Consider the following 24,822-nt stretch of genomic DNA (forward strand, 5'->3'; position numbering starts at 1 on the left):
CTCTTGTCGGTGTTGCGGCGTAAAGGAAGAAATAATGACTTGACCTGAAGTGTGAAGCGATTTTATGGAGATGTCTCGGTGACCCAATAGGCCTTTTCCAATTTGAAGCAATATATTTTTCTTGCTCTCTGGAGGGCTTCTTTTGGACTTTGTTTGTCAATATGGACGTTTTGAAGAAAGTATTTTCCTTGCGTCAAAACCACCTCTTTTAAATCAGGCAATCGTTGAGTGACAATTGGTTTTAGACGGTACCACCGTACGAAAAGCTGATCATTTTTTAAATACATAGTTCATAAACCATGTCATCGTTGTCAAGCGACTCCTTGGTACACAGGATATATTAGTTGCAATTCACTGGACAATCGTTATAAAAAATGAGGTTTCACTGTGACTATTCCTTTTGAGAACAGAATACGTTGTCCAAGATCTCATTTATTACTAATACCGACACTGTCAAAATAATATTTACTAACAAGAAGATAATAGCGATGAATAAATTCACGGTGAACGTGATATGTGTTTTCACTTTCCTCGTAAGCAGCGATTGCAGAATCCACTTTTTAAAGGAATGACTATTAGCAATGGGGTGGCTGTGTTTCCCACGATGTTGTACTTACTAGAACACATTCAAGTATGTAAACAATACATTTAGTCTTTCGTTCAGTGTGGCGGGGTATCGAAAATACTTTTGGAATGTATCGCTGTTGTAAATGTCTTTCAAAAGAACTAGAGCAGTGTATCCACCTAGAAAGAAAACGAACCGGGACAAAGAGTTATGGACATTGTTATGCAGTCAGAAAAAAAATGCATTTTTATGACGATTAGCAATTTTATGGTATTCGATCAAATAACTGTTGTGAGCTTTCTTCAGAGCTTTGTCAGCCTGATTCTTAAACAATGTTGCAATCGTTTTGACGATATGTGGAGCATTAAAATAACACTAACGGGAATTCGCATGGTACAGGTGGCCAGAGGAAGACTGGACGGCGAAGGCGTATTGTATGTGTAACAAATGAGGATCACTTTTGTCCAACTCGTCGTTAAGTTGTTCGTTCAGGATATCGATGATGCAAGTGTTTTGATGTTCAGTGCTTGGGTAGGAAGAGTAATTTCCACCAAAGCCACTTTCCAGTGAACTGTTATGCATGGAGGTAATCTGTCCGTGATACAACGTAATATACCACACAGATATGGCAGAAAAATGACGTTTTGAGTTTTAGGAACACGTTCTCCACCCCACACACACCAAAAAAAAAAAAAAAAAAAAAAATCCTTTTAGAAATTCTTGAAGAGCGGAACTATGAGAAAGAACGGTAATTGCTGTGTTTAACGACATGATAGTTACTTTTCTTTATTTATATGGTCAATGACTTGTTAATCTGCAATCCAAGATTTAAAACTATATGGATATCCTCTCCAATTCACTTTCATTTGTTCTTGTTTAAATCGACGTCAACCCCCTTTACGTGTTCTTTGATTGAGAATGTTTTCGACATCGTACTCGTCGTCTTTTGTTTTTGGTCACTCGATGTTACTCAGGCAAGTAAATGGTTCTTTTAAACGCTTTTCCATTATGTTTTCCAGTTTAGAGACAGGATGATCACGTTGGTTGTCCAATTAGGTAAATAACCTCTGTCAAATGCGCGTTTGCTTTCTCCAATGTAAACTGAATCTCCAGTTTTAACACCACTTCTTTTGGGTCAATAGTAACGTTGCAAACACCATCACATCGTTTTCATGGGTCACTTCTTTGGGGGCACATCAATTGCTTTGGTGGTACGATTAATTGTAAGCTTTGACAAAACGTGGCGACACGTTGATGTTCTTGGGAGTGTGATGATACGGCAAATATTTATATATATGCTCTTTCAAAGTTTTCTGAAAATATTCCACAACACTAGCTTAAAAAAAATGAACATCGTTTTCAATTTTGTTAAAATATTTATTCCGAAATTTGACGCCTTGTCGAAACGAATATTTATAACCATGATTATAAGCTACCAAATGAAAGACATCAAAATCTGCTTGCCATTCAGGATCGATACCATCGACTTTTGTTGAACCTCTGGAAAAATTTAATTAAATCGGTTCGTGTAACGTGTACTTCGAATATTCTTATAAACAGTGTTGCACATATGGCCAACGTACACTTTTAAGTTTAATCTTGGCAGAACGTAACGGTTTTTAAACTCCTCCGTAACCAGCAGTATGTGCAGGAGTGTAGTAAATGCAGGCTACAAGTATTTCTGCTACGGAGTTAGATGGTTGCTGTTGCTCCTCTATACGTTTTTCAACACGGAAACGGTCTATATGTTTTGGCTTTAAAATACCATTTCCATGTTAAACATATGGAAAATATTAACAAAGGATTTCCCGCCTGCGTCTTTACACTGAATCAAAACGTAAACCTATAGCAAATAATAAATCCACATTGGCTCTATCCGATACAAAAACATGAAAACTGCCCTGTTACAAACTCAGCTTTAATTGACACTTTCTTCTTTCTTCCATTTGCAAAGTTTTTTCATTTCTTCTCAATTTCTTTTGTCCTCTTGATGTTTTTGTTGTTGTTGAACAAATGCTTCTGCTTCTATCTGACGTTGTAAAAACACCCCGATTCTTCCTTCTGTTTCTGTCTAAGTCATCCACCATTGGTAACGATGGAGAAGGAGGTGAAGGTAGTACTACCCTCACGATGAAGAATTCTCACGGTGACAATATGAAACGAGTTAAATCTAAATTTAAGTCGTACTTTTCAAGAATACGGACTATAACCGTAGTAGCAGTGATAATCATCTTGCTCCAAGTATAGGAAGTATCCAGGGTAAATTTAACCCAGTAGGCGAACTAGGCGGAGCCTAGACTAAACTTGATTGGGTATGGTGGGGCAAAAACAAAGTACACTGTCAGATTAATAATTTGATATCATTAAATATACAGACTAAATAATAAAATTAATATATTATCCAGCCGAACATGTATTAGTACAAATGAACAGTTTATAATAAGCGATGCCGTAGGGGAGGGGGCAAGGTTTAACGTTTGCTTAGGACGCCAAGTACCCTTGCACCGGTCCTGGAAGTATCCGTATCAGGTGCAACCCAATACAATGTCTTCCTTTTTCAGCCATAAGAATTATACTTAAACTGTTTCACGATGTTAAACCGTAGGAAGGATGATGTGGCTATATATTAAAAGTGATGTCACGCGTCCGCTCTCTTCTGAATAAAAGATAAACCTCACGCTCAGATTAAATTTTGTAACACACACACACACACACACACACACACACACACACACACACACACACACTTATTAACAGAACTGCAACAACGACATAACCAGACACGAAACACAAAACACGAACTGAAAACCCAAAATTGTGACCGCAAACCGCCCCCCCCCCATTATTTTAAAAAAAAGAAAACATATATCCCAAACTTAGAGATCAATATAAACAACTAAGAAATTTTTTTACAAAAACAATCCAGAACAATCCGATAAGAAACCAAAAGGTAATATATAGTAAAGGAAACTATATATTAAAAGTGAAGTCACCCGTCCGCTCTCTTCTGAATAAAAGACAAACCTCACGCTCAGATTGAATTTTGTAACACACACACACACACACACACACACACACACAACATAACTGCAACAATGACATAACCAGACACGAAACACAAAACACGAACTGAAAACCCATAATTTTGATGGGCACCCCCCCCCCCCATTTAAAAAAAAAATAGAAACTAAATATCCCAAACTTAGAGATCAATATAAATAACTAAGAAAAATTTACAAAAACAATCCAGAACAATCCGATAAGAAACCAAAAGTTAATATATAGTAAAGGAAACTATTATAAAAATAAACTAGCTAAGAAAATAATTTATCCATATAATTAGATTCTTCTCATAATGTAAATGGAATACAAAGCAAGATAGATAAAGTAATAACAATTACAAGATACATCGTATAATATAATATTCCTATAAGAAATCAGAGATATCACAAAAAAATGAGCTGTAAAACAAAAATTTAATCCAAAAGTGGCAGGTATGTAAGAAATGATAAAGGGGGAGATGCGTTGGTCGTATTTTACTACACAACTATGTACATCTCGGAAACACAGAGAAGCTGACACGCAGTTCAGATGGAGAATAAACAGTACATTCAGTCACATGATTTTATAAAAAAAAAAAAAAAATACTTGGACTTTTAGTTGTTGATAAATTTGAGAAATATTTCGAAGCAACAAAAATGTGTTTATTGTGGGAGATTTAAACCATTAAATAATTTACTACGATAAGCCTAAAATACTGCAAGAAAATAACAAATATCTTGTTAATATAATCTTGTCTATTACGGAAAAAGTTAACATAAACTACATCTTTAGAAATTTAAATCCTAGTTAAAAAATAGAATAGGTGCATAATTATAATAAGAACAAAAGAAGCAGACTTGATGACTTTTAAGAACTTGAAAGACGAAAACAAAATTGACTAATTTTTGGTATTGTTTACAAATATCAAAAACAGTTTTCGTGGAAAGATGCAATGGAATGAAATAAATTTAACAGTATTTGTCAGAATATAAAGTTAATAAATCGCGTATTGGAGAACTTCAAGGGTTTACAAGTATAGGATTTCGCATAATGAATATGAAGCTAATGTTTTAGAAGATCGATTATGGTGCATTTTAAATAAAAAGCAAATAAATAAGACTAAAAGGAATCACTCTTTAATTTTTGTTGTGGATAATTTTGCCTTCATACGCGAAATGATTTTGTAGTTAAAATTTGAATGTTGATTCCTTGAGGGTTTTCAAATACATTTCTATTAACAAAGGGAGCTAAATATAAAGTAGCTCTCCTTTGTGAAGTTACATTTGGTGCAGCATTTTGTTTCTTTTGTTCATTAACGTGTTTTAGACTCACATTTTTTGCACAAATATTTCATTATTTGGGGCAGGTGAACTATTTCTTTGTTTTGAAATATTTCATTGTCTGAAATGCAGTTGAAAAGAAAATAGGTGAGATTTATTCGAACGCTAATTTTCCTCGCTTTCATTGATTCCAACAATAAGGTCACGTCAGCAGCAAATATTTAATTACCGAAGGTTGGAAATGAAATTTCTTCCAGAAAATTTGAAATAGCAGAGTTTTTCTGGAGTATATTTATATGATTTACATATTAGTTTACAAATGCGCATTTACATAATACCACTGAGCCACCATGGGAGAGTATTTAGGTAAAAACGAGAGCAAAAGCATATTCAATTATGCCGTTTGTATATTGCGTCTTCCGGCATGAATAGAGTAATCGCGCTTCATTTTACAGTACGATTATCACATTGTTTAATCTGTTTACATGCAGTGTGCAGTTGTTGAACGCTATGATTGTGCATTTTGTAATATGTACATCTATATTTATTAAATTTTGTGAACTGATTATGCTAATTTTCAATATAACTAGATCCATTATGCATTTCAAACGATGTGTATCCTTATGAAATAAGTGATAACAGCAGTTAGCTATTGTAGTATTGAAGCTGCTTAAGTGAGCCTGACTCATCAATAATGTTGAGCAGTAATCCAGGTGGTATTTCAGTGTGTGTTTTATTTAGTCACTTAGACTCACTTGGTTTCTGGTCCTACAATTTAAGACATCAACCCTGATAATTATGTTTTGGGGATCGAGGTGTTACTGTCCTTATAACGGCACTGTGTTGCATGTTCCAGTGTTGATTAACATTGAAATAATAAGTACAATTTTCAGGAATAGCTCACACTTGGCAGCCTATGTCATCACTGTTCTTCAAATTATAATCATAATATTTTTGTCCGACTTAACATACTCTGATGTCTTGTTTCTAATAAATTCATATTCTCACACAAAGAATTGGGCATGTTTTCAAGTTCCATTGGCCAACATTTCAGCTGGAATGCAAATGGAAGCCGGGAATACTGAAATTGAATTAAAGGATTATAAGAATCTGAATGAAATGAAGATATCTAAATACATTCCAGACATAATTTTTCTCTGTTTAAAAGTGGAATTCCACTTTTCTCCTGACTTGAATCTAATTTTTCTTGATGTAGTCTGGGTTTTCTTTTATCATCTCCAATCTGGTTTTTTAAAAACAGTGTTTGGTCCCATTCTGCAATGACCCTTATAACATATTCATTCCATATACAATTTAGCACGGAAATCTCATAAAGAGTATTCTGATTGGTAAAAAGTTTAAATTCATCCAGTGAATCTTCGTGTAATGGAAACTAAAGGCAATGGAAAGAAGAAGCATGCTTGCAAAAAATGGCAGAGTTGTTGAGAGAGATCATGTCATGAGCAGTGTAGATAATGGTTTTAATAACATAATGAGAATGGCTGGAGTGAAAAGTCGTCAGAAATTTAGTTGGTCAGTTTATTAATAAAACTGAACGCTAGAGGACTGGCATTTTGTGATCTTTTCTCTACAGTAATCGCATTTGGAAGAGTTTGGAACAGCACTACAAAAAAAGCTGCATACAGAAAAATTCAAGCTCAGAAGACATCTGGAAAAAGTGCAGTACATTACAATAAGAAGAAAGATTTTTATTGCATGAGAGAACAGATGTAGCTCTCTGTTAGAATATGCACACTGCATGTCGCCAATACAAACACCAGCTTGAAAGGAGAAAGGTTGTCATTGAGAAGGAAAAGAAATGATTGCACATTGAGCCAAAAAGTCAGTCAAACAAGAAGGCTCAAGAAATCTTTGCCAAAGCCGCAAAAAGAGTTAGACTGACATATCAATAGGTTGTCCATTGGAAAAAAAAAAAAGTGAATGTATGGGTTTATTTGTATTTGGTTAATGTATATGTGTGTTTATTTTACAGATTTGTTATGAAAGAGAAGTATAATACATTTGCTGCAAAACAGAGAAATTATTATTAATTACAATGTGAACATTGACATGCACATCAAATAACTTAAGCACCAATAATATTGGAGAACAAATTCATTTGACAATAAATATTGTGAAATTATTCTAGTCAGGTTGAAATTTTTTGGTAAGTTTGTTAGTTTTTCAAATGATAATTTTGTTATATATTATGATCATAAGTTGCACCAGGAGCAGTTTTGTTATGATTGTAAAATACATTTTTGGCAAATTCAAAGCCTTGCCAGCCCTGCGTCAACCATCTGCTGTGTGTGGAAAAGGGTTGATCATTTTAGCTGTGCTGTTATTTACTATGACAGAATTCAGTGGCTGAAGGGCACCCAGATGTACATGTTTTCATTTTAAGATCACCGGTACAACAAAAGGACACGACACTATAGCTTGGCAGCAGGCTCAAAGACTTTAACTTGCTGCTGAGTGGTAGGAAAATATGCTGATATTTATGATGACAGAGATCAGAGGCAGAAAGACCCAGAGATGTACATATGGTCATTATAAGAATACATCAAAGGAACAAATTTAGCTTTCACTGTGTTAATTTCCTAGTGTAGCAGAATAATTAGTCTGTGTGACCTCGAAGTCAAGACTTAGACAAATTGTTATTTACAAATATGGATAAGTATTTGGGGTTAAATGGCAAGTTGATCAAGATTGTAATGAGATTGAGAAGAATGCTGAAATTGCTGTAACTGATAGTTCAGATGGAACAATAGCCAAGTGTAAGAAAGTGGGCAATGCCTGGCATAGTGTTTGGAATAAGACCTTTCCTTTCCTTGGATTGACAAAATTTAGTCTTACTCTAATGGACAGACAAGAGCTATACATCAGTGGTGTAAAGAATTTGGAAAATTAAACTCAATGACAACCACTGGTTTTTCTCATTGGGACATTTATGCCCCAGTATACTTATGGGACTGCAGCTTTTGCTGGTGGGACTCTTTTTTTTACCAAAATAAGAGTCCTGGACACTTAGTTTTAAAATCCTAGCAATACCACTGATCAAGGTCGATGTCTTATACTGTAGAACTAATATGGTTCCATGAGTTTTCTGCCATTTGATCCCTAATGGCGCATACTGCTTTTTCATAATTTGTCATGGTTAAATCTTACTAGAAATTCCTTGAGGAGTGCAGATATCAACAGGCCACTTGAGAGTTCCGGTTGAATAAAACTGTTGTCTTATCAGGATATTTTCTGACTGAAAGGTTTTTTGATCTCGGAAAGCAACAGCCATTTTGCTACATTAGATGCCATTTTGCTACATTAGATGCCATTACACTAGTATGACCTCAGAAAATCACTGGCATTAATTTGCCCAATAGGACCATATTTGTTTTTTTAATATTTTGACAGCATTTAAACTATTTGTTAATTTTAAAAAATGCTTTAAATTGACTAATTTTCAGTATTTATTTCCCACTAAAAATAGAGTAGATAAAAAAATATTGAATGTGACCTTTTCTCCTATAATTTTGATTTAATTAAGAGGAATGTTTTCTTCAATTTCTACTGTAAACTGGTACTCGGCTGTTTCATTTTCTGAATGCTGCAAAAATCTCAATGTTTTGCAAAGTTTAAAACAAATAAAGTTGAAGAGGCATTGTATCTTTTAATATCAGTCTTTAAAAACAGTAACTTAAGTTTTGTAATTAGTTCATGTCACAATACTGTAGATGTGTCACAGTTAACAAAAATACTCTGTATATCAATAGAAGCAATGACTATCACCTATTTGAACTGAATGGATTAGAATACAGTGTAATTATTTACATTTCTTTTGGGTGAAAACATTGTATTGGAGACTTTTGTAAGTCACCTAGCTTAGCTTAATTGTTAAACAGGTGCTTTGGTATTGCTCAATTAACCAGTGATCCATTAGTGACCAAGTTGGCGCAAGTGAAGGACAGATCACTATTATTCATGCATGCCAAGTGGGTGCTAATTGTGGTTAAACAATGAAAGAGGGAGATTATAGATAGTACTGTTCCCCATTAATCAATAGTTTGCGATACAGTTAAAGCAGATGATTTTTTATAGCGGGACATGCAAATAGTTCCCGAACAGGAAACTCAAAACGGAAATACAAATAGTAACCAAATAGGAGACTCAAATGGGACCTACAAATAGTGTCCCAACATATGGCTGAATTTTAATAATTTTTGAGTGTCTTTCAGGAAATTGTCTAGATTTGTATACTTCTTTTGAGTTGATGCTTTATCACAATGGGTGTGGAACAATGACCTGGGAATTTTTTTTTTCTTCACATTCTATATAAAACATTACTGAAGTGCAATAAGTGGTTAGAGCATCAGCCTCAGGTGCAGGGGGTTGTGTGTTCATATCAAAGGCTTATAAAAATGGTTTTAGCAGCTGCCTCGCTTTGGGCTTGGCATGAAGAGGTTAGTTTTAGGACTTCTTAGCCAGGTATCAGGATAATGCAACTGGGTGGGACATGGTGCTGACATGTCTGCGGCATGATGCCCCAGTGCTATCCATCACTATAAAATCGAAATCACACACACACAACTGTCCGTGGTGTGGGTCATATCCCTTTGATTTACATTTGTAGTGGAATTAGCATTTCAGTAGGAACTAAAGTGCCACCTCTTCAGCACTTGATCAACAGCTGTCATTCGTGTGTTGCTCTCTAAAATATTTCCCTCCCAGCTTTTCTCTCCTAAAGGAATTCCAGTCTAGGCTAAAGTTCTGCAATGAGAAAGAGCAGACTAGGCTACTTTTCCTCCTTTCAGTCCAGGCTACTCTTTATTATTATCATGACATGTATTTAGATAAGTAAATCTACATTTGGGTTTTCTTGACCATCATAACCTATGTAATTGATTATAAGTCACCCCCCACTCCAATTTTAGGGCTGGAGAAAAGCTAATTTTTAAGTTCATGTGTTTTTTAATAATAAAATCCATATAAGAGGTGGGTTGTCATTGGTGAGTAAGAGTTGCACTTGGGTTGATAGATATGAAAAACAGTGATAAAACTAGTATAAAATAAATATCCCATTACATGACTGAGTGGGATATGTTACATTTAAATTGTATAACATGTAATAAAATCCATAATGTTAAATATTAAAATTCATTTTTATGACAAATCCATGAAATAAGTTATAGATCAGATACATGTATAAAGTGATAGTTCAGAATGATATGATCACACTATCTTGTAATATTTAGACTTCAAGTTGCATATGGTTGTATATACTATTGGAAGTCTTTGTTTCATTGATCACAATCTTAAAACATTTATACGCTTGGGTTAATGTGATTATTATACATTTAACACTCTGGTCGAGTTCTGCAGGGTTTTATGTTGAGCTCACCATAGTGGAAAAGGGAGACATGGCGATAACTTCTTTAAGAGGCAGTGGCATCAAACAGTTTGTTAGTAATTTTATTAAAGTTTTTCATACACACATATTTCTTAAACCCCATGAAGGATTCTTTTAATATTTGGAATACAATGTTGGTCCCACTGTGATATTCTGAAATGCTTTCCCCATCCACCATGGGTTCAAGGTCACTGTTTTAAAAACCATGCTTTGAGTGTGGACTCAAAATGCAAGGCTACTTCTTTGTTTATAAGATATTACAAATAAGATTCCTATCAGGACTTCTAATCTTGTTCTTGTAGTACTTCTGAAAAAGTAGAGAGTCATAAGCTCTTAGCTGTATGCTTTAAAGAAAGTTAAGGACTGTTACTCTGGGATCAAATAAAAACCCGTTCTGCATGATCAGCACCTATTCAATGTTAGTTCTTTTCATTCAGTTAACCGTGCAGGAGTTTTGGTAAAATTTAAACATTATAGAAAATTATTTTAAATCATTTTGTAAGCCTTATATTAGTCTGTCTGGCATAAAAATTCAAGTGCTGAATTTTTTTTCTGATCTTTTTGTCCACAGATGTGTTCCACCAGGATTAGAGCATTGTAGATTTCAGGCCACAAGACAAACCTATTTACTTGCTAGAACAAGGTACTGCTCTCCTTAAACATGTCAGATTCTGAATATAAGGACCCAGAATGGGAGAACTCTTTGGAGCTAAAAAAGGCACTGAAGTTAGTCCTGAAATACGAGATTCATTGTCTGGTAAGATCATTTAGCAATGCAGTGAATTTCTGAAGTACATGTTTTTACATAATTATACTTACATTTTTATCCTTTCTAGTGTCAATACATCTATTTTAACGTATCAGATATTGGTAGCTTTTTTAAGCTTGAATGTGATTGTTTTCTTTGTCGTTAATTACAGCTTTAGAATAATGTGGAGGACCCGTCTTAACTGCATACCACTTACTGTGGATGTTCACAAGAGCAATCCATTTTTGGATATAGCATTATATTTAACTACTTATAATACTGCCTGCTATTTACATATCCTATATATTTTGAAGATTGAGAACAGTTAATTGTTGTCAGTGTTGCACTTGTAGTCCAAAGCTGTAAAGCAACAGTCTAAATTACCCATCTTCACCCTTAACAAGTCTGCCTCCATTCTCTCCAACAGCTACGCAGGTTATCTGAGACAGGCGAAGAATCTGTCGTTATCACAGCTAGTGCTGCTGAGGGATCAGCCAGTCATATGTGTTCAAAGAAAGGGGAAGACTTCTTGCAGATTGAAAGTCTGGATGTTGTGAAGCACAATTTTCTATCATATTGTAAAGGTATTTCATTGTTTTGTTTTTTTGACAAGTCTTTGTACATAATGGACCTAATATTGATGCTTTGCCCAAATGAGAATTGTTGCCAGCATGTTTACTATTAGTGTCAGTTGTTTTCATCACTTGACGCTGGTATAGCACCAAATACAGTACACAGCATTGTGTACATATATAGTACACAGCATCACATACAGTACACAACATCATATACATACAGTACATAGCATCATATAGATTCAGCAAATAGCATCACCTAAAGTACCCAGCATAACATACAGTACACATAGCTGCCAATCCTCACGAATTTGGTGTGAATTTCACAACTTTTCAGCGATTCACAGATTCACGCTGCGAGCCAAAAATTCACGAATTCTCCAATTCTCAATTATTTTAAATCTTTAATAAAATAACAGATTTCCCGTTTAGCGCTAGTCGTGATATTCGCAGTTGCCGAAACGGTCCAGTACTGTTGGTCGCTATATTAGTAGATCTACATCCGATTAGTACAGTTGGCCCTGTAGCAAGCATTTTAGCATATTTTAATCTATATGTATAAGAGTAGTTTTACAAATGCTTTTGAGAGAAACTGGGGCCTAACCGGAATTTCGCTCCGTGCATGCATCACCAACACTGATTTGAGTTACCGTTCAGCATCGCATGTAAGATCTTGAAAATATCTTCACCACCAAGGAAAAAGAACTGTATTTCTCAAAGTGAAGTTTAATTTGGAATATATCAAAAATTGGCAGTGCATTCTGCCATTAAACATTGATATTCATCATGCTTTTTGCACTCAGTGTGTCATCGCAGAGACGATGTGAGGAAGCACATTGGTGGCAAAAGGACGTAGAAGTTGGGAAAATTAAGAATTTGCAGATTTCAGCTTGGGAATATTTTAAGCCATCGGCAGAAGACCTGCAAGCTACCAACACTGAAGCATTATTTGTGAGTTTTCTTGTCAAACACAATCAACTTTTATCAGCTGGAGACCATGCTAAACATTTGTTCCGACAAATTTTCCCGGACTCAAAAATCGCTTCCAAATTTTCCTGTGGAAGAACCAAAAGTGCTGCAGTTCCTTTGCATTCCTCACAGCAACAGTAACAGCGAAAGAGTATTTTCTCTAGTGAGGAAAAATAAGACATACTTTAGGGCCTCCTTAGCTGCAGAAAATTTGTCAGCAATTTTAGTCACCAAGATCAACCAGCAAGCAAGAAGTCTGAACTGTTTAGAAAAAAATTTACGATCAAGCAGTTGAGGAAGTTCAAGTCTGCCACAGTATCATGTCTTGATAAAAAAATATTTCTGCATATATGTAGTGTTTTAGTTTTATATTGTGAACTTGATATAGTGTAGTATTGATGGTCAGAGTGGATAGAGTTAATGTCATGGCATTTTTCACTAATTCATGTCCAAATTCATGACTTTTTATCCCTATTTTCACTAATTGTGAGCCTGGACGGTTGGAAGCTATGGTGTCAGGTCTTCGGAGAAGGAGAAAAAGGCAATCTCCAAAATTTGTTAGAAAATTTATGGATAATTGGGAAAGTGAATTGATTATTCTGTGCTGTACATCCTTGTTATTTGAATAATATATACCTTCATAGATGTATGGGTATATGTTTGCATATAAAATGATTTGAGCAGTTGATAAAAGAATATGTTGAGTAGTTGAAAATATACTAAAGCATAAAACAATCCTCTGTCTGTTTCAATAAATACACACTGTGATTCATAGAGAGAGGAACACTTTTGCAAAAATGAAATTGTATGTTTCTTACAAAATACTGCACAAGTATTTCTCATTATTCAGCATGAGACAAGAAATCTTAAACATCATTTGTTTCACCAATAATAAGGAGTCACAGCTATGGGATCATGATGTCAGAATTGACTTGAGATTTCCGCTTTGACTGTTGAGATTTTCATTCTGCTTCTTGAGATTTTGGGGTCAAAGGTCAACTGACTCTTCAGTTTAGACATCTGTTTGAGAGCCTTGATCACATACTTACAAGACATATCATCACATAAATACAGTACACATGTTCCTGTCAATAGACATCCATGCATATGCATCTACTTCTTGTTCTGCTACTAGATGGTGGGGGGGCTGAGTGGCAGAGTGGTCTAAAGCGCTCACCGTTCCGGATCACTGCCATCTCACCTGTCTGCGTGGGTTCGAGTCCAAGGCTCGGCTAGTGTGGGTACGTGGGAAAGCCTGCCAGTAGCTTCTCGTGGGTCGGTGGTTCTTCCTTGGGTTTTCCAGGGTTCTTCCTCCACCAGTTATACTGGCTGCCATGTATAACCTATCTTGTGCTGAAAAATTGTGTTAAACCCTAGAACAACAACAACAACTACTAGATGGCTGAGGGACTTCCCTTTCTTGTACCCATATGCCATAATAAAACCATGTCATCATCCCAAATTTTCCAAAGTGCAACTTATTTTGGCCACAAGGGCAAGTTATTTGAATGTGTATATAGTAAGACAACCTCACCAATTTTAAGAAAGATGTAGAATTCACCTGTACATGGGTTGTGTTGTTAATGACAAGAAAGTTTCAAAATAGCAGAGACATAAGATCAACAGATTAAATAGACCATGGAAAGTTCTCATGTAACTAGCATATATATTCATAACCATAACTTATGTATCAGACAACATTTGAGAATGTTGAATGAATAAGGAGCTTTATTAAGTATCTTATTATTGGTTTTTAAGTTTTTATTTTCCTTTTTGCTGTTGTAATGTATTTAGTTAATCCTAATGCATATATTCACTGATAGATGGCTAAAAACTAAAATTGTAATAAATATGTTTGGATATAAGTGCAATAAAGGAACTTCTAGGCTTGAGATGCTCATTTCCAAATTTCCAACTGGACTTCAGAATTTACAACTAAGGAAGTCCAGGACTTCCAAAACAAAAATTGATGGACCCTCCCAGGTGTGTGTCTATGTATATATATATATATACAAGCTTTCATTTGTTGCTTTATATATAAAGCAACTAGTGAAAGCTTGTGCTACAATTAAGACTCAGGCTGGGGGTGGCCAGTGGTCTAACACACTTTCCATTACGGATCACTGCCATCTCACCTCTGCGTGGGTTCGAGTCTTAGAGTCTGCCAATGTGGGTATATGTGAAAATTTCCGTTAAGCATGAAATGCGCATAAGATGACTGTGTTAGGGCCACTCTACTCATAGTCAGGTTAGAAACTTTAAATAAGTGAATGAATTGACTATTTTCCTTGCACTTTTTATCACATTAAAGGTTTCCATTTTTTAAATTGGTGGTGGGGGGTTTACAAACAAACAGGTTTGTCAGTGTATCCCCTAGGAGTGTAAAACTGAGGGTCAAAAAAAACCTTTGGTATCAGAATTGGGGGTCAAGAATATGCTGAAAAATTTTCATCTCATCCCAAATCTTTTTTACCTGAACATATGAAATTACATGTATTGCATGCTCACTTTATCTTGAACTAAAATTAAAAATCAACAAACAAGCTCAATAATCAATCATTTTAATGCTTCTGAGAGGAAATTTACATGAGCTTTTTGCAAACTCTTGAAATTTGATGCACAATATTTTCGCAAGCTCTTGCTTGCCAAAGTCGGGACGTTTGGCTTCATATCTAACAAGCATTTTCTCATGACAAGACTGCAATGAAAAGATTGCTTCTTTTGAGTGAATGTATAGCATTTTCATAGCTGCCAACCCTCACGAATTTGGTGTGAATTTCACGACTTTTTCAGCGATTCACGGATTCACGCCACAAGCCAAAAATTCACGAATTCTCCAATCCTCAATTATTTTAAATCTTTAATAAAATAACTGATTTCCCGTTAAGCGCTAGTCGTGATATTCGCAGTTGCCGAAACTGTCCGGTACTGCTGGACGTGATATTAGTAGATCTACAGCCGATTAGTATAGTTGGCCCGGTAGCAAGCATTTTAGCCTATTTTAATCTGTATGTATAAGAGTAGTTTTACAAATGCTTTTGAGAGAAACCAGGGCCTAACCGGAATTTTGCTCCGTCACCAACACTGATTTGAGTTACGGTTCAGCATCGCATGTACGATTTTGAAAACGTCTTCACCACTAAGAAAAAAGAACTCTATTACTCAAAAAGTGAAGTTTAATTTGGAATAAATCAAAAATTGGCTGTGCATTCTGCCATTAAACATTGATATTCATCATGCTTTTTGCACTCAGTGCGCCATCGCAAAGACGATGTGAGGAAGCACGTCGGTTGCATAAAACACATAGAAGTTGGGAAAATTAAGAATTCGCATATTTCAGCTCCGGAATATTTTAAACAATTGGCGGAGGAAATGCAGGCTACCAACACTGAAGCATTATTTGTGAGTTTTCTTGTCGAACACAATCTACCTTTATCAGCTGGAGACCATGCTAAACATTTGTTCTGACAAATGTTGCCAGACTTGAAAATCGATTCCAAATTTTCCTGTGGAAGGACCAAAAGTGCTGCAGCTCCTGTGCATTCCTCACAGCAACAGTGCAAGCGAAGTGTATTTTCTCTTGTGAGGAAAAATAAGACTTTAGCCAGCAAGAAGTCTGAACTGTTTAGAAAACAAATTTACGATCAAGCAGTTGAGGAAGTTTAAGTCTGTCACAGTATCATGTCTTGATAAATAAATATTTCTGCATATATGTAGTGTTTTAATTTTATATTGCGAACTTGATATAGTGTAGTATTGACGGTCGGAGTGGTCAGAGTGGATGGAGTTATTGTCATGGTATTTTTCACGAATTCTTGTCTAAATTCACGACTTTTTATCCCTACTTTCACTAATTGTGAGCCTGGAAGGTTGGCAGCTATGCATTTTGGACAGGGAACCCTCTCTCACAAGGCACAGAGGTAAGTGGGATGGCCAGACTAATAGCAGCAAGCTGAGCAAAGGTGGGGAAAATATCCCCTCCTTCTTGAAGAAGAAGTTCACTGATTTTAGCCAGCTCCTTCTCTTTATGTCTTGAAATGTAGCATTTGAAGCAAAGGAAAGATGCCTTGGTTTCCTCAGGGTCAGTCAATAATCAATCATTTTAATGCATCTGAAAGGAAATTTACACTTTCACCATCATTTTATTTCTTCCTGGAACAGATTTCTTGGAATTTTGATGCACTAGTTTTTTGCAAACTCTTGCTTGTCAAAGTCAGGATGTTTGGCTTCATATCTAACAAGCATTTTCTCATGAAGAGACTTCAATGAAAGATTGTTTCTTTTGAGTGACTGTATAGCATTTTGGACAGAGAACCCTCGCTCACAAGGCACAGGGGTACGTGGGATGGCCAGACTAATAGCAGCAAGCCGAGCAAAGTTGGGGAAAATATCCCCTCCTTCTTGAAGAAGTAGTTCACTGATTTTAGCCAGCTCCTTCTCTTTATGTCTTGAAATGTAGCATTTGAAGCAAAGGAAAGATGCCTTGGTTTCCTCAGGGTCAATCAGAGGATTTTCCCCTGTTCCAAATGGTTCAATGAGCCTCTCCAAGGACTCGAAACAATGGGTTCTTATTTCTTAGTGCCTTGAGGTACCTTTCTAGGATTGAGTACTGTAGAGGGGTCTTCCAAAATCTGCATATCACGTGGTGAGAATCTTTTTCTCATCTTTGATTCAACACATGCTACAAACCCTTTTCCGAGATTCTTGACAGACTCTTTAGTACGCTGATGATGTTCTTTGGGTTGTACACCTTGGTATTTTCCTGACATGTCAAGCTGACCATTTAGTTCAGTCACATGTGGTGTGTATCCATCTACATTGTTGACATGATCTTTGAGTGTATCCATAGTAACATCAAGTATATCTTCTACCTGATCAGTGTCAGTGTCCTCCTTTCGAAATACTTTGCTGCATCTGGTTACCTCTTGTAGGACATCAAGCAATAACATTGTCGCTGCTAGAAACTTTTATGCATGTACCTCAGCTAGGATGCCTTTTGCTTTTGAAGCATTTGCAAAGTCATTCTGGGCTGCTTCTTGCTCAAGTGCAAGAACTGTACATCCCCCAACAGCTCTCAATGGCTTGAACAGCATCATGGTGAGACAGCCATCCCACCTGGATAGGTTTTTTTAACCTTTTCGCTTTCTTTCCCATAATCTTGCACATGTCTTTTATCCTCTGATATCCACAAGCTGAATATGAAAAGAAGTTGTAGATTGTGACCAAAACAGACTAGTATTTTTCATGTATGCTATGCTTGCTGCAGCCTAGTATGCAACCAAGGCTAATCTCTGAGCAATACACCAGACACTCACCATTCTTTTATCCTTCTCTTTCAGCCGTATACCCACTCCAGATTTTGAACCCATCATGACATTTGCCCCATCAGTGCCCAAACCAATCACCTTTTAATATCAATCTCATATTCCTGAAGAATATCCATTAAGGCATTTGTGATCGTTTCAGCTTTTCTATCTTGCACCTTCACGTTAGCTAAATATTCAGTGTGTGCCTTCCCACCATGAACAGTTCGACGAAATATAACCAATTTTTTTTTGCACAGCAATATCCAAAGACTCATCCAGAAGAATGCCCAGGTATGGACCCTTTGTTGAACCCTCTCCTTGCAAACTAAAGGGGCTGCTGCCTGCATCTTGGAACACAATCCCATGCTTCTTGTATGTCAGGGTGTCATTCTTCAGGCTGAGCAACCATTGGCCCTCTAAAACAAAAATAAAAAAGTAATAAAAACTTGCATATCATCCGGTCACAGAGCACAATTCAGCTGGTAAGAGTTTACTAAATAATGAGTTGACTAAGTATTGCACAACCAATGTTATTCCCTTCATTCAGTGATTTAGTTCTTTAACTGAAAGTTCTATTTTTAAAAAAAAGTAAACTGGAGTGGACTTGTCAATGACCATTTCACTTTATAAATTAATTCGATCTCAAGTAATAAGACATGAGACACATACACATGCAAACAGAGAGAGAGAGCGTGGGTGGGGGGATTTTGCTTGAAATTTGATTAAACCAGGAAATTGTCGGTCTGGAATATTTTCTTGGCACATGTGCTATCTGTTCTCATCTGCGCCATGAGGCTAGTGTCTACCTGCTCTTTGCATTTTTCTTGGCAAGCATCTAGATTTCATTGTTGTGAAATAATCCCTTTTTTGATAATATGTTTCCCAGATTCTTCATGGCGAACAAGGGCAGATTTTTTATAGTTCTTTGACTCAGTCACAAAAGGATTCTTCACTTTGGAAGTCTTTGCCCTCACCCGAACACAAGTCAAGCATGTCATTTCAGTAGATGAAATGTATTCCATTCAGGGGAAATCTTTCTTCCATTTATCGTTGAAGCTATGTGCCACAGTTACTTGTATAGGTTCATCAACCTTCACCTTCTTGGCTGATGATTCTTGGTATGCATGGTTTTCCTCTGGAGGTCTTTTTCTACTTAGAAAAGTATCAATGTTCTTTTGCTTCCAAGACATGCTGCTGAGCGTGAAGGAAATCGCGTAATTGCAAGATATGGGGAAGCTATTTCATCATAATAAAGCCTACCCTAGAGCCAGACTGGTATGAGCTCGCGAGATTAGGGGAAGCTACTCCATCATAACAATGCCTACACTTGAACTCGGACATGATGCCATCTTTTGTCCACTGCATTGGAGATTGAACACATCACAGCGTGTACATCCTTTGCGTCAAAAATACGCATATTAACTCATTCGGTCCCAGCACTGTTTTTAGTATCTCTGCTGATATGCCTCAGAAGCACAAAGCTGTGTCTAGCTGCTTGTGCCCCATAGTTTTTACCTGTTTGAAAACATTGTGCACATGCATTCACTCTTACCTTAATTTCTCTTCTTATATCCAGAAAAAATCCACTAATTTTCACCATTTATTTCAAATGAATTTGTCAACACATTGATGTAATTTTTTCCCTATTTGTTGAAGTCTTTCACAACTTATTTATTCAGTATTTACAAACTTACGTGCAACGTTTATCCGCAAGAACTCCATCATCATCGCTGTCAGCATCATCATCTTCAGACGATTCAATCTCAGAAACTTCTATGTCCAAATCTAAATCTCACAAAATATCCAACTGCTGAACATATCTTTCCTCAGCTTGCTCAATATTTTCAAGATCAAACCTGAGAAACTCCACATTTGGACATTTTTGCTCTCATAAAAAATCACTCTTCCATCCGCCATCATTTACGATTTTTCATGAACAGAACACGTGTATTTAAACCGCTCTCAAACTTTGGCCCTTGGCTTCTGAACAATTCAAATTTCCACAAATGAAAGTAAAATCATTTCTGATTGGTTTAATAGTTGTTTAGTTCTTGGAATGAACCATTTCTAACCAATCAGACACGTTGTATCTAACACACATTCATCATGCCTGGAGGTGGGATCAGCCATTGAATGCAGTAAATGGATCATGCCTACAGACAGGATCGGGGCCGAATGAGTTAATAAAATGTGTGCGTCAATTTTTTTAACATGCGTCTCTGACACACAACTGTGCGTAAAGGGAAACACTTTTTGTATTGTCAGACTATAATCCCCAAGTTTAGCTTTATTGTTAAGCAATTACTTAGGTACTGCTTGATTAATCAGTGATGCAGTAGTAACCAAGTCAGCATTGGTAAGGGACAGATCATTATTATTCATGTATGACAGGTGAGTCTTAGTTATAGTTATGAAACCGCTCCAGTGGCCTAGTGGTTATAGAGTCCGCCTTTGATCGGGAGGTCGTGGGTTTGATTCCCTGTCAAGTTATATCAAAGACTTACAAAAAATGTACTAACAGCTGCCTCGCTTGGTGCTCAGCGTTAAGAGGTTAGTGTTAAAACTGGTCAGCCTGGTGTCAGGATAATGTGACTGGGTGGGACATGGTGCTACATGTCTGCGGCATGATGCCCCAGTGCTAGACATCACTATACACTGCCACGTTGCAGATATCGTAGCCATATGACTGAAAAATTGTTAAAGCTACGTTAAAAGTCCAAATCGCATCACACATAGTTATGAAATGCAGACAGCAGAATTAGTACTGTTCCTTATTCATCAGTCACATGCTTAGCTTTTTAACACAAAGCTCGACCAATGTTGGCATGTGCAAAAGGTTGCCTGTAGCTTCCTGTGGGTTGGTGGTTCTTACTGGTGTTTTCCTGGGTTCTTCCTTTATTAGTTACACAAGTTTCCATGTATAGCCTATCATGTGCTGAAAACTGGCATTAAGCCTACAACAACAATAACAGTTTGTAGCTTTCGATACAGTTAGGCAAACATTATCTTCACAGAGAGGGGGGACCTACAGATGGAGTCAAAGCAGGTTGCTGAATATAAATAATTTATCAGTGTTTTTGATGAAATTGAAAATGAAAATGCTATGTTTGATTGCTGCAAAATTAGATAACTCACTTTGGGGCTCCATCTTGATTCAAATGGGTTCTAGGTGCTGCTATCTGAAATTTTAAGCTATGTAGGTCTAGAGTCCTCTTCATTGTCATATCCTTTACATTTTTTGCTCTGCAAGTCATAGAAGACAGAAGTTTATCTAATGGTCTGTTGTCTGTATTCCATCCATCCTTTAGAACAAGTTTGTTATCGCTACACTTCCTTAACTATTTTGATGATTGCCATGAAACTTTACAAACAATTTGATTGCATTACTCATAATTTATAAGAGATTTTCACAGAAAGAGTTCTTATGATGTCCAGTAGGTTTTAAATGAACATGGTGCTAATCTGACATCCAGTATGGTTGCCACACAGTGGACATCTTGACTTTCTTGTTATCACTACTTCTCCTGAATGGAAAGTCATTTTGACTTGGGGTTTTCACTAAAAGACTTCTTAGAATGCCTATTACTTCTTTTGATGCCTACTTGGTCTTAAATGAAAACAGTTCTGAAGTGGGCAGTAGTGGCCGTAGAAAACACAGGGCCCGATTTGGATTATTTTGATGGTGCCCCCTGGATTTATATGTGGGGCCCCCTGTGAGCATGTCATTTGGAAATAAACTTTAAACAATAAACAATTTTTATATAATATTAAACCTAAAAAAAATTTCCATCACTTTAAAATTACTTTCACTCTATAGATATATTTATATGAATTACTAAAGTGCAGGTCCCCAAGTGAGTGCTGTGCTCAATTCGGCCTAAGGCTGGCCCTAGAACTGGGGTCTAATCTGGGTGCTGCAGTGGCCAGCTTGCAAATCTTATCACTACTTCTGAATGAATGGTCATATCATCATATGTTTTTCACTAAAAGACATCTTTTAATGTTGTGTTGATCTTAAATAAAATAGTGCTGATCTTTAGCATCATGTTTTCAATACTCCTTTTAAAATGAAAGTCATTTTGACATGGGATTTCATCAAAAGTGTTCTTATGGTGTCTACTTGGTCCTAAATGAAAATGACTAACTCGCCACATGGCCACCATGGTTGCTTTCTTTAAACTGTTATCTCTGCTGCCAAATGGATGGCTGAAACAACGCAAAGTTTTCACCAAATGACTTAATATGATTCCTGGCTGGTTTGATATGGAATTCCCCTACAAAAATGACATGCTTATTTCAAGACGGTAACAAGTTCACTGAAATGAGTTTATGGTATGGGGCATGGAAGCTGTAATTGGAATGAATACAAAGTTATAGCAAACTTAAATGTACTCATGGCATTCTTTCAGAGAGCTTGCTAAAACTACGCACTTGCAAGCTTGCAGCAAGTATACAAAACTCACGATGCGCTGTCAACCAGCCAGTAGAAGGTTTGCTAAAACTTTGTATGCACCAGCTTATAGCAAGCTTGAAATGAGTATACATGCTTGCAACAAGCTCACAACAAACATAACAAAAAACTTACAAATCTTCACAGCCCCAAAAATGGTATTCAGTGCATCATATAAGTTTTGTATTCTTCAACAGTGCTAAGGTTTTGATATCTCTAACATACTTTTCCAGTTCTAGAAATGGGTAAAGTTGACACCTTTTTGATGAACCAACAATCTGTAGAAAAGTAATAATTATAACCATAACTGTCATAAATGGAAAATGAAACTTTATTTCCAGTTGTTAGGACTGCTCCTTCATAACTAGTGATGCCTCACTCCCCATAGTGCTCATTGAATCAACAATGTATAGAAAAGTGATTATAATACTAATGTCATTGAAATTTGGCTGAAATAGTGAAATTTCTGAATTACTATTTTACAGAAGTTTCAGTAATTTTTTACTGATATAATTTCAGAAAGTTTCAAGTGAAATAATGATTATGAATTATATCTTGCACATCATAAACCACAGTAATATTTCAGTATAAATAACACAGCTGTAATATGACATACCGGCGATGTGGGAGTTGTAGACTGGACATTTAAATGTGCAGACTGTTGATGCAGTTGTGATCACTTCTCATTTATTGTCTTTAGATGCTGCTGTAGAGTTGATAATAGTTAAAATCTCTAATAGTCGCAAACTGAAAAACCTCTGATACCATAAAAACAGCAGTGGTAAGTGTCAGTTTCACATGCTACCTTTGCCTGTGCAAACTATACAGTAGTAATATTGCTTCTGGCATTTATCAGAGGCAGTAACACATTAACCCCTAGCGACGACTTTACGGGGCAGGAGGTAGTAGCCTACTGCCGAGCTCTGTTGCGTCATGGTCATGCATGATACACTAAAGTGGGTGGTATTATAGAAAGGTAGACAGATGTAGCTCTGCAATGATACCAGATAATCTGGAGTATCTAGTTGCACTACAAAATACAGATAGAAAAACCTCATTTTTTGGACCTGACTTTTTTTAACCCAAAATTTGCCCATGGTCGGAATCTGATTTTGTGTCTGGATTTTAGACTTTTGGGTCTCACATCTAAGGCAAACTGGTATAAACTGCAAACAGACAGATGAGCCTTTGCAAAAAGTAGGATAAGATGGGCATTTGGAATAAAGAGTGGTCTCCATACAAAAATAATGGCTCCGTTTAGCAAAATAAAAGAAAAAAAAAGAAGTCCAACTTTTACCCTTCTGCTCATGCGCAAGTTAAATAGCCAGTGAAAATCAGTTTCTAACACCACTAGGCAGTATGCTATTGAAAGATGACTGGGGATTTGGTGTTTTTGATTTATTCAGAAATAGCTTTCAGAATGTGTTTCCTACTCGATTTTTAGACAAAAATGACAAAAAAGCTCCAGGAGTTAATGTGTTAATATGGATATGTACAGGTGAACATGCCTAATGTAGAAGAAAATACAGGTATATATATATACTAGTTGATTGCATGTACATGTACCTATTAGCATATCCAGAAAGGTACCTACTTTTCGGCATCAAGTGGTAACTTTGATCTTCTGTCTCAGTACATTTTATTTTGTAAAAGTTCTTGTTGTAGTTGGGGGTTTCCATGTTGTGAGAATGTATAGGTATTTTTCTGGCTGGGAAAATCCCTTTAATTATGCAACATTAATCAAAGTCAAGGAAAAGTTGCAAAATTTCAACTGTCACATAATTGCAGAAGAAAACAAAGAACAAATATGCTAGTGGGAAATAATTCAGTGGATCGTTAGCTGAATTTATTGAGTTATTACTCTAATTTTTGAAGGTTATGGAACTCTTCAGTCAGTTGAAGTATAGTTGTTGCACATATAACTTGCGTTCTTGCCTTAAACTTATTGTAAAATCAATCTCACAACTCAGGAAGGGTCGGTTTAACTCAGTAGGCTGCATAGAGAGCCAAGATTGGGGGAGGGGGGCCTAAAACAAAGTACACTGTCACATTATTCATTTATTATCATTAAATATTTAGGTTAAATAATGAAATAATAAATTATCAAGCAAATCATGATAATAATAATGAACAGTTGATAATAAGCCACTCATTAAAATATTCCGTTTTTGGGTACCACATGATAAAATATATTAACATTAAAAAAAAGAAAATATCCTCTATGTATTTCAAAGTAATTTCACTACATTGTTTGGAGATTTTACCAAATAACATCAGTATATTTTGTCATGTGGTAAAGAAAATCTTACGTTTGCACTTACTTTAAATGATGCTAATCAAATGATTTTAATCATAATGCAGTATATCAGATTTTAATCCAAAGATACGTCAAGACAGTTTAATATGTATAAAATAATGTTTCTTACATTTTTTAACTTTGTGTCATAATTTAAAAGGCAATTCAATTTCAGGTAATTTTTCAG

General features: G+C 36.1%; 1 protein-coding gene across 4 annotated transcripts in view; it reads left to right on the forward strand.

Annotated features, from left to right (window-relative positions):
• The first annotated feature begins 4,893 nt into the window (after window positions 1-4,893).
• The window catches only part of LOC149794066 (uncharacterized), a 76,469-nt gene continuing 56,540 nt past the window's right edge, over window positions 4,894-24,822 (forward strand). For 3 of the 4 annotated variants that reach the window (XM_089968011.1, XM_089968012.1, XM_089968009.1), the window contains exons 1-3: window positions 4,894-5,034; window positions 10,863-11,048; window positions 11,467-11,623. In XM_089968011.1, coding sequence (XP_089824137.1) covers window positions 10,953-11,048; window positions 11,467-11,623 — 253 coding nt within the window. In that variant the 5' untranslated portion in view covers window positions 4,894-5,034; window positions 10,863-10,952. Of the gene's footprint in view, window positions 5,035-5,107; window positions 5,254-10,862; window positions 11,049-11,466; window positions 11,624-24,822 lie in introns of those variants that run through there. The other variant, XM_089968010.1, reaches the window with a different exon arrangement.

This window comes from Sinohyriopsis cumingii, chromosome 8 (assembly GCF_028554795.1).
Source record: "Sinohyriopsis cumingii isolate HCF-2022 chromosome 8, ASM2855479v2, whole genome shotgun sequence".
Taxonomy (NCBI): Eukaryota; Metazoa; Mollusca; class Bivalvia; order Unionida; family Unionidae; genus Sinohyriopsis; species Sinohyriopsis cumingii.